This window comes from Malus sylvestris, chromosome 11, assembly GCF_916048215.2.
Source record: "Malus sylvestris chromosome 11, drMalSylv7.2, whole genome shotgun sequence".
NCBI lineage: Eukaryota > Viridiplantae > Streptophyta > Magnoliopsida > Rosales > Rosaceae > Malus > Malus sylvestris.
The window spans coordinates 9,676,013-9,686,765 of NC_062270.1; the positions used below are offsets into that span (position 1 = coordinate 9,676,013).

General features: G+C 39.2%; 1 protein-coding gene across 1 annotated transcript; it reads right to left on the reverse strand.

The window, feature by feature from the left end:
* Window positions 1–839: 839 nt before the first annotated feature.
* LOC126588888 (zinc finger protein ZAT12-like) lies at window positions 840–1,971 on the reverse strand. The gene has a single exon (XM_050254037.1). The coding sequence runs from the start codon at window positions 1,616–1,618 to the stop codon at window positions 1,103–1,105; it is 516 nt and encodes a 171-aa protein (XP_050109994.1). The 5' UTR covers window positions 1,619–1,971; the 3' UTR covers window positions 840–1,102.
* Window positions 1,972–10,753: the final 8,782 nt, after the last annotated feature.

Genomic DNA, 10,753 nt, shown 5'->3' on the forward strand with positions numbered 1-10,753 from the left:
CCTAATAAGGCTCACATAAAATGAACTTATATCTAGTTTACTCTTTTGTGATTAAAATGCCACATGTTTGAGTCATGAAATAGCCTATTTTCATAACAAAAATAAACCTACATATGATAAACATTCCTCTGCAAACTCTCACAAATGGAGAGTTTGTTGGTTTAGTGTTGCCTTTTTTCACTTGCAAAATACAATTGATTGCAATGAACGGATAAACTTGGGCACTTATATACAGCGTTAGGTCTTGAGCGAGTTTGTGCAAGTTATTTTTTCTTGTATTTTTCTTTTTAAAAGAATGAACATGTACCAATATTGTATTGGGCCAAGTCAAAGTGGGGAGCGAGCTCATTTCCTTATGAGCCGAATGCAAGTATTGTCTGTTTTTTTTTTAATATTAATTAGCTCGAACTCTTTTGTAATATTATCATACAATTGATTGCAATGAACGGATAAACTTGGGCACTTATATACAGCGTTAGGTCTTAGCGAGTTTGTGTATGTTATTTTTTCTTGTGTTTTTCTTTTTAAAAGAATGAACATGTACCAATATTGTATTGGTCCAAGTCAAAGTGGGGAGCGAGCTCATTTCCTTAAGAGCCGAATGCAAGTATTGTCTGTTTTTTTTAATATTAATTAGCTCGAACTCTTTTCTAATATTATCATCAAGTATAGAGATTTATTATAAAAATAATTTATAAATCATCTTATAGAATTCTACTCATGCATCCTGATTTCAAAACTCATCTTTTAAATTATTATAATATTTTCAAATTGTCTGCCCTTTTTTGGATAATAATAATTTAAAAAAAATCATCCCAATTAGAAATATACATAAAAAATTAAAAACAAAGAATGCAAATATAGCATAAGTGTTACGAAATATATAATACAAAGTCTCATAAAATTAAGAACAAAATATGTTCCCAAATGATCACGAAAACAAATCCAATACCTCTTCTATGTTTCAATATAAACATCGAATCAGAAAATAAAAGATAAAAATCTGACTATGATCTATAGGAATAAATATACATCAAAACTAAAACTATATGTATGTCAACGCCAATGGAGGAAGAAAAAGATAAATTAAACATGTAACAAATTAAGAAATCAACTGCAGCTTCGTCAAATCATATTGGTGATAACCCGGTGGTGCCAAATGTAAATCCAAATTCAAGTCCAGATTCAAGCACGACACCCTTTTGCTGCTATTCGACTTCTTCAAAACCGGCATCGGCGGTGACGCCTGAGTCCGAACAGCCGCAGCTTGCATGACCTCCCTATGTCTCCTCATGTGTCCTCCAAGCGCCTGCCCAATCGCAAACTCAAGCCCGCAAATCGGGCACTCGTGCGTCTTGGGCTTAACCGGCGACCCCGGTGACTGTGCCAAATGTAAAAGGTCGGCAGCCCCACCGGGCATCAGCTTCGGCTTCTTGTGACTTGCTCTGTGGCCTCCGAGGGCCTGGAACGAGGGAAACTCCCGATTACACGTCTTGCATACGAAAACTCGGTCTTTGTTCGTGTTCTCGTGTTTGATTGGGGAGGAATCGGGTTCCCTGGACAAAAGCATTAGGCAATTGACCAAGTCTAAGGTCTCGTCTTGCCTGCTTCTCTTCATGGCTGACAGGTTTAAGGTTTCGGGTTTAGGGTTCAGCTCGCAGGAGCAAAGCGAAGAAGTAAGCTGGAAAGGAAAGATTTGGAAGTGGATGAGATTTGTGTGAGTGTTTTCGAAACTTTTAAGGTTGTTCTTGCTGATGCTCGAAGTGGATGGAATGAGAGTTGGGAAGTTAGAGGGGACGTATTTATAGGAGGGAGGTATGTTTTGCAGACTTGTGGCTTACGGAGTAAGCGAAGTGGTGCTAGTCTTGGGGGTTAAGTAACGGAACAGTTTGGATAATTTTGTTAAAGTGTTTTAAATTTGAGTGGTGATTGTGGTTAGCGCCGTCATTGTTAAGTTCCGATGGCGTCACCGCGTTGCTGTACTAAGCTTCCCGAAGCAGTCGTTTTGTTGAGGCGATCGGTTGGAACTCTGGAATGTTATATTTTTGTTGGTCAAAACTCTGGAATGTGCCGAACGTTCTAGATCCTTTACTCGGTATCCATGGTCACACGCATCCAAGGCGCGTGTCAAACATAAACTAGTCTTTTTCTTTTTCATATTTTCTTTTGGGTTTACAAATAAGTTTTAAATGTAGGTGTGCGGAAAGTTGAGTGGTAGAGTATTTATAAATTTTTAATATTTAATACTGTAGTTTTTCATGAACAATTTATAATAAATTGAGTATTGTTGCAGTCCTATTAGATTAGCGATGTAGTTGTGTAAATCCTAGTATATTTTGGAATATCTCTTATGTTCCTATTAGAAGTTGATTACCTATTAAATGTTGTAATCATAAAGGGAATTTTTTTTACCCATCATACTACTATAATTAAAGGCACAATGAGGTGGAATAGAACACATCTACGATTACACATCTCCCATCTTCTCTCTCTAGCCGCACTCTCCCCATCTCTCTATGGCCTCCATAATTGTTTAGTAAATTATGCTTACAACACGTTATCAGCACGCTCTTGACACTACGCTAACAAGAGAGTTTGATCTTCAATCAGGGGAGTATTACGTAATCATTCTTCTTATGATTAATTAATTATTTTATTGAATTGATCTACATGATATTGATTCAATTTCATTTTTCTGTGTTGAACGTGATACAACGCATTGGAGATGCAATTCCGGCTTTCTGAGAAGAATTTTCTACAAATTCAAAGGTTTTTGTCATTTTCTGCCAATTAGGTACGCTTAAAATAAAGTAAAATATTTGAAACGAGCTTGAAGCATGAAAACATTCTCCATGATGCATGAACTCCCCTATGTTTATATTTTCCTTCTGATATATATATATATATATATATATATATTGTATATGTTCATATATTTGTCAATATATATATTTGTTTCATGCATCGCATAATTAAATTGTTATGTGGAATATGTAAGTCAAAATATCAAATTAAATTAGAAGCAATTCTAGGGTTTCTTAAACCCTACCTATGTTGAAAAATTGTGGGAATTTGGATATGGTATGGCACCACCCATTGCGGCACAAACTGGGCAGCAGCCCTCTGGGCTTTGCTGCATTCGCATGGACCTTGACTGCAGCTTTGCTGCGAGCATATGCACACCTCAGGCCTTTGGCCTGGTTGGGTTGTCTCGGGCCCATAGTCCCCAATCATCAAGGAAGTCTGCAACTTTTCTTTTTGGACCCCCCTTTGCTCTCGGCCCATGCCAGCAAGCTGTCATGCTTGCTAGGCCACTGTTCCGCTTGCACCAAGGCTTATTGCCTACTCCAGTATCAACCCATATACATGGGTTTGGTCCCTGCATGACGCCAGCCCCTATGGCTGGGCTTCAGTGCATTAACAGGCCATCAAATCTACTGGGACTTGTCCCGTGCCATCCCCTTGGCCCAACCTTGAAACCCAGCTACGGCTGGGGTTTCTCTCTCACCCCCGTGGCCTACAACCCACTCCCAAGGCCATTTAGGGCCTTGTCTTTTCCTCAAGGCACCTAACCCGAGCCCAATTATTTTTGGGGCAATATTTTTCGACCCAAATGCTATTATTTTAGCATTCTAAATAATTTTAACCCGTATGTTAATATTATTTTTGCTTCTACAATAAACCATGTATGGCCCGATTTATTGAATTAATTATAAGTGACTTGCAGTCCATTAATCTGAAAATGAATCCAAAATTATTGACCTGAAGATTACTTTTGGACATTAACGATTCAATAATTTATTTTTATACTTTGAACTGTTGACTTACGTTCGTAGTCCTGAAGCTCTCATACTTGAGTTCCTGAAGAAACTCAAATCCACTACACTTAGTTGTATATTGCATTATGTGTTCTTGCAGGAACCTCTATTTTACAAACTAAACGTTCATAAACTAAATTGAACCTATAGTTTCAAATTTGGTGCCTTTGAAACCTGAAGTTTTCATAAAACAATACACCCATGAAAACCCAACATTTTTCATGAAAACCATGTCTTAGAACTCGAATGTTCTAACTTTGATGCTTATGGATGATTCATTCCCATAGCACCAATCACAACCTTGTTCCCTCCAATTTGGTGAATTGTCAAACTATCACAAGTTCAATTTCCCTTATTTGGATGTTTGTAAAAGAAACCACTTTATGTGGGGTACAAGACGTGAATATCCACTTAACTATCGAAAAGCTGAGAAACCATTGTAGCAAAAAATGGCATGGAAAAGCTGAATAAGCCTCTGCCATATCTTCATTCGAAGACTTATACTCAAAGCATTGCAAATGGAAATACCTCCCGATCGAGGATTCCATGGCTCTTTGGCTCGTTCCTACGGACTGTCTAATCATGAAAAACATTACCTGAAGTACACCATGATTCTAAAGTCATAAATCCGATCGAATTTTGATTGGAGAATACTTTTCTCGTCCTTCCATGTTTCTAACTCGCCCCTGAAGCAGCAATGTAGAAAGCGGAAGTTTACCAAATTCTCGAATCTGATTACTACCACAAACGTGAGAGAAAGGTATAGACCCAATTCGGTTGGAGTCTAGTGAATAGCTAGACCCAGTTCGGGCAAAGCCTACCTAATGGTGATGCACTGCTTTGGTAGGGATCCACCGAATGACATATTCTCTCATAATCCAATTTCTAGTTTGTTTTTATAACATATGGTAGAATCAGGGCTTGCCAAGGTGTGGCATCATGCCTGAAGCATGATCTTTGGTACCTAAGACCTAAAACTTCAAGAATAAGGGATAGTATTCCCAAACCTCAACCCTACAAAATTTACTTCCGTCTTGATGGAATAGATCATTGGTTATGCATTTGTTCATACCCCTACCAATGTTGTTGAGGAGTACCATTCTAGTAGTCAATATCTGAGACTAATTTTGCTCCACCAAACACCGTTGGAAGAGCAGAATTTTGACATGGATGGCCTTGTTGGCCGAAGCCCCTTAGTAAACCATTTACTTTGTGAACATTTTTCCATGTTCTTGGATTCACGTTTGGTGTATGTTTTACTTAGGGACAATCTTATTGATATTGTCCTCGAATATGAGTTAATTGAATCATGTTTCTTAATACATGTGACCGATTCAATTAAACACGTGATTAGGTAGGAATGTGGGAAAGTTAGTTCTCTGGATAAATGTGTACTACGCACACTAACTTTACACTTAAATCACATATCTAACAGCGACTTCAGGTCTATCCAACCTGATTAAGAGCATTGGCACGCTTCTCGTTGTATGAATAGTATTGAATCACCATTTAAGATCTTAAATTCTCCATCAGGTTGAGTTTTTAAGGATATTCGAGATGACAATGATCATAAATGAACCACTAAAGAAAACATAGTGAAATATATTTGCACCACCTCTAAAAATGAGCCTGAAGCTTTAATTTAGGGCCAATACATTGTCTCCCAACTGGGAATGCACCACATGTGGCTGGCCTGAAGCCCGGTGATTGAGCAGTTTACTTGCTTTGGCACGACCATTTGGGACATTTAGGTCGAACAATGATGCTACAACGCATCTTCTTACCCGAAGCAAGGATCTCGTGCCTACAAGCACACTTTGCCAAGACTACTCATTAGGGAAATTGATTTTCTATATCATTTCTCGCAAATATACAAAATCACTCTTTTTACAGTGGATTCAAGGGAATATATGTGGACTAATCTAACCAAAATGTGGACCATATAAATACTTATGGTTTTGGTTGATGAATCGACAAACTGGTCCCATGTTTGTCCACACACATTGTTGCTAAACCTCTTGGCCGATTAAGGGTTCACCACCTTACTTATCCCTTAAGGTCCGGAAGACTGGATAATACCAGAGAGTGCATATCAACGGTTTTCAATAAAGTATTATATATATTTTGGGTTTATAATCGAATATTGAATTCCCATGTTCACCCCAAATAGCCTCGCCTAGTAATCATAAAGCGCAATTTAAATGATCACCCGGATTTTGATAAATGTACCAAGTTTTTGGTTTCTGCTTAGGGCTATGCAATCTTGTACGCAGTTATGTTGGTCCGCATTGAGGCCCATTGCCACCCAACCTATATGACGTTACAATTGGTTACTAGGTATGAACCTGACGATTTTCGTGTTTACGCATTTAGGTGAGCATTCCATGTGCTAAGTTGCGCCACCGCAGCGTACCATCATGGGTCTTTAAAAAAGGATTTGTATCTTTTGTCGATCATGATTCTCCTTCACATTAGCTCTCTTCGAGCCCTTGCATGCGATATCTTTACCGCTCATTTGCGGGTTGTCACTTTAATGAGACAGTTTTCCCGCCATTAGGGGGAGATAAGAATGTCAGCGTTCTTGGAGAATGGGGCGAATTTGCATGGACGTTGCCCACTATGTCTCATCTCGATCCTCATACCGCACAAGTGTGATAAGCAAGTGCGATGAATTCTAGCTTTCAGAATGTTACTCCAGAAGCATTCTTCTGATCTAGTTAAAGTGACAAGATGCCTGCAAGGATAAACGTACTTAACAGACGTCGAGTCAACATCCCTGGAGGGGGTGCCACCCTGTTGGATGGTTTGGAAGTCCCTTGGACGGTCCTGTATACCGGTGGATAACCAATCAATCTATCTTGGCCTGGAGCACGATAGATCATTCGGTTCATAGGATTCATTTCCCTAGAAGAGGAAGATATGGCACAACAATGAATCTAAACTTGATCGTTGTCTCAAATCATTTCCATCTCATGATATTAATCCGGATTACTCCCGAGACTTGAAGTTCTTGGTCTAGTATACTAGTTTGGATGAGCAAAGGGATTTGAAATGAGATTACCATCGATGATGTTTTCACTTATATGATAGCTACCGACATAAATGAAAAGCGACGATATCGAACTGTGTTCCATTGATTAAGTGACAACTTAGAACTGATTGGATAACTAAAGTTACAATCCAGGTCAAATTCCTTACCAATGTGTGTTTTGGACTTGTCGTTCCTACACTGCCCAAGGTAACCCTATTGTGTTACAAATGGGAAAGGAAGCGTTATGAAATGAATGAAATAGTGTGATATGATGCACGCCTTACGGCACAAGGTTTCTCTCAAAACATCATGTGATTGATAGCAACATTATGAAATGTGGTTAGTATTTTCTCCATGGGGATATAAATATGAAGATTTACATGTAAGTTCTCGAAGAATTACATGGGCCGGTTCAAATAGTTCCAAAACCACGGAATACCCTCTTAACTTGCTTGAGGTGTTCACTTACAATCCGACGGATGTGGTATACCCGTCTAAGTGATTATTTGATCAGTCAGGGATATGAATTATGCCCTTGTGTGTTAAACTATGAAGCCTTATTCCAAATTGCTAGTGTTACAATCTATGTCGTTAACATGAATCTTACTAAGACTTCGGAAGAGCTTGAGAAAACTGCCTTGCACCTGAAGATGGAATTTGAGATGAAGGATCTCGGGAAAACTCGTTTATGTCTTGACCCGAAATTGAAGCATTGTTTTGACGATATTTTTATCTACCAGTCGAACTACACCCCGAATGTGTTACCTTTGAGTATACATATGATCGTCCATACATTATATGCAAATGAGACCCTTGAAGAGGTTATGGAATACAAAATTCCATATCTAAGTTCAACTTTGCGTTTCGTCATACTTAGCTCATTGTATTTAGACATGACATCTCTTTCGCAGTTGATCTTGGTAAAGATGCAGCATCGCGCCTACACGCAACCACTGAATTGGTATTAAAGACGTACCCTGAAGGTACTACGAGGGCAAATCCTAATGCATCTCGAGAGGATCCAACCCCCTGATCCTCAGAATGATGTTTGCCTTGTTTGTTATGCTGATGCATGTTACTTATCAAACCAGCACAAGGCAAAATCCCCAAATGGTTATGTTTTTACCATTAGGGATATTGTAATATCTTGGAGGTCCACGATATGACCTTAGTTGCGAAATCTTCGAAATGTTCCAAGACTCACCTCACTTTACTGCGCCACAAGTGAGACATGGTTAGAAGTTCTTGTTGAGCATATTCGAGGTAGGGCTGGGCAAACGGGTACAAGAACCGCAGGTCGGGGCAGGTAATGACGGTTCAGGACGGGTACGGGCCGGTTTCTACTTTTAAAAAAGAAAAACGGGACGGGCCGGGGCGGGCCTTTGTGATTTTCGGTTCGGGCTGGTTCCTGGAGTATAGGAACCGCGGGTACCCGGACCGGCCCATTTGTAATTAAAATGAATGGACCAGATTGATGAATAATCTACCATATCTAATATGAACTGTTGTTTTAGTTTTGCCTTAAGTTCTCTAGTCTATCTCTCTATCACTCTATCTCTCTCATCCCGATTCCCTGACTCTCACTCTCGTCTCGGCCCTATTATGAACACCGCAATCTTATCTCGTCTCGGCGACCCGAAAGCGCAAGTGTTCTTCGCTGGAAGTATTTGTTTCTATTCATTTTCTTTTCCGATTATCCAAACAGAAGCTAAGAAGAAGAATCAGTCAGACGAAATCTCACTGACCGGAGCGCCCAATCCAATGGCGATTTCCGTGACGGCGTCCACGATTCCTTGTCTCAGCTCTGACCATAGGGCTCGCATAGTTGCGGCGGCGGCATCATCCTTTTCTTCTTGTTCAAAGCTATCCTCCTTGACTTCTCTACGATTTCCATCACACCTTCGACACGTTCGGATCGGAACACGGGACTCACGGCCTCGGATTCTTCCTCCGGTAATCAATTTTCCAATTTTGTAGTTTCGCGGTTTGTTTGTTTCCCGAGAAAATCAAGGAAAATATTTAAAATTTCTGGAGCTCGCAAGTTAAATTCCTTTTCTGAAATTTCTCTAGTGGATTAAATTGCAAATTTTAATTTAGGGAGCAAAGCATACAACTGGAAATCTTATTGTTATCATATTTATTGCAAGAAACCAATTGCTTTGTATTTCTTTGCCCTTTCCGTTTCCTCTAAGTTGTGAGAAAACCACATGGGTTGGTTTTTCGGGTTTTCGAAATTAAAGTCTTTTCGGGAGAGAAATATAATTCATAGTGAAGTGCAGGTAAAGTAAACTGTTAGTGAGATACCCATATGGTGAATTTGTGCAAAATCTGCACAAATGCAGTGTCACTGTGATTGTGCAGTTGCAAATTGCAATCTGAGCAGTTTGCAATCTGTGCAGTTAAAAAAAAAAAAAAAAGAAGGGTACCCGTGGACCCGGCCCGAATCGGCCCGTTTCAACCGGGCCGGGTAATGTGCGGTTCCTATACTAGAAAATCCAATCCCCGCCCCGTCCCGACCCATTTCGTTTAAGCTCCGGTTCCTACAAACTTAGGTTCGGCCCGGCCCGCCCCGGCCCGTGCCCAGCCCTAATTCGAGGTACTTGCTATTTTTCATCCATCGTTGAGTCCCGACGACGATCCATGAAGATTATGCCGCATGTATCCATTTGACCAAGACATGATACATCAACAAAGTCAACGCCAAGACATATTGCGTCTACATCAGCAAAGCATTAGGAGATTGAAATCATGCAAGCCGATCCCAAACAACCTGCCGACCTCTACACGACATCACTGCAGAAGTCAACCTTCCAGAAGCTTGTCTGAGGAATTGGTATGCCTAACTATTCATATGCAATGATTGTAGTTCTCATTTAGAAGTTATGTCAAACTTAGGGGAGTATCCAGATGTATACTCACTTGATCTTAATGTACTTTTTTTCCCTATGATTATGAGCAATATTCCCACTGGGTTTTTGCTACCTAACTAGGTTTTAACGAGGCACTCATCTTGGGCTGATCATACCTTTGTGAGCTCTTCTACTTGCGTCCAAAAGACGTATAGTTTTGACTTAATGCAACTTCTCACTTTTCTCCTTAGTTTATGGGTTTTCTCCCACCTTGGGTTTTACCATAGCAAGATTTTGTGAGTTTTACTTTTTATGCATTCTTCAGTTGATCTGAGACTCGCATTCGCTCATTGTGCCGACGACTTCATCAACTATACTTGTTTCATCACTGAAGACCTAATGCGCCATTTACTTGAGTATTTACACACCCAAGGGGGAGTGTTGCAGTCCTATTAGATTAGGAATGTGATTATGTAAATCCTAGTATATTTTGGAATATCTCTTATATTCCTATTAGGAGTTGATTACATATTAAATGTTGTAATCATAAAGGGAAAAGTTTTTACCTATCCTACTACTATGAATAAAGGCACAATGGGGTGGAATAAAACACACCCACAATTACACATCTCTCATCTTCTCTCTCTATGCCGCACTCTCTCCCTTTCTCTATGGCCTCCATAATTGTTTAGTAAATTATGCCTACAACAAGTATTTGTTATTATTTTTTGTGAAAATAGAGTATTTATTTTCGCATTAAATCTATGATAATGTAATTTATCAAATACAGTAAAAAATTCCCTTTAATTGAAAAAAATATCAATCTTTATAAAGAATTTTAAATAGGGAACTTTAACGAAAAGCTCCCGATACTGTTCACTTTAACAAAAAAACCACATTTTTACACTAAAAAGTCAATCCTGGTACTATTCACTTTGCCCTTTATTTTGTCCTTATCATTAAAACTCATAGTTTTCAAGCCTTTTTCATTAGTTTTCCTTTTTAAATATGGTCAAAATTTTAGTTTATTTTTTTTTATCGAACAAAATTTCAGT

Bases quoted from the DNA above. Each gene is read 5' to 3' on its own strand.
- LOC126588888 (XM_050254037.1), bottom strand. From the start codon at position 1,618: ATGAAGAGAAGCAGGCAAGACGAGACCTTAGACTTGGTCAATTGCCTA.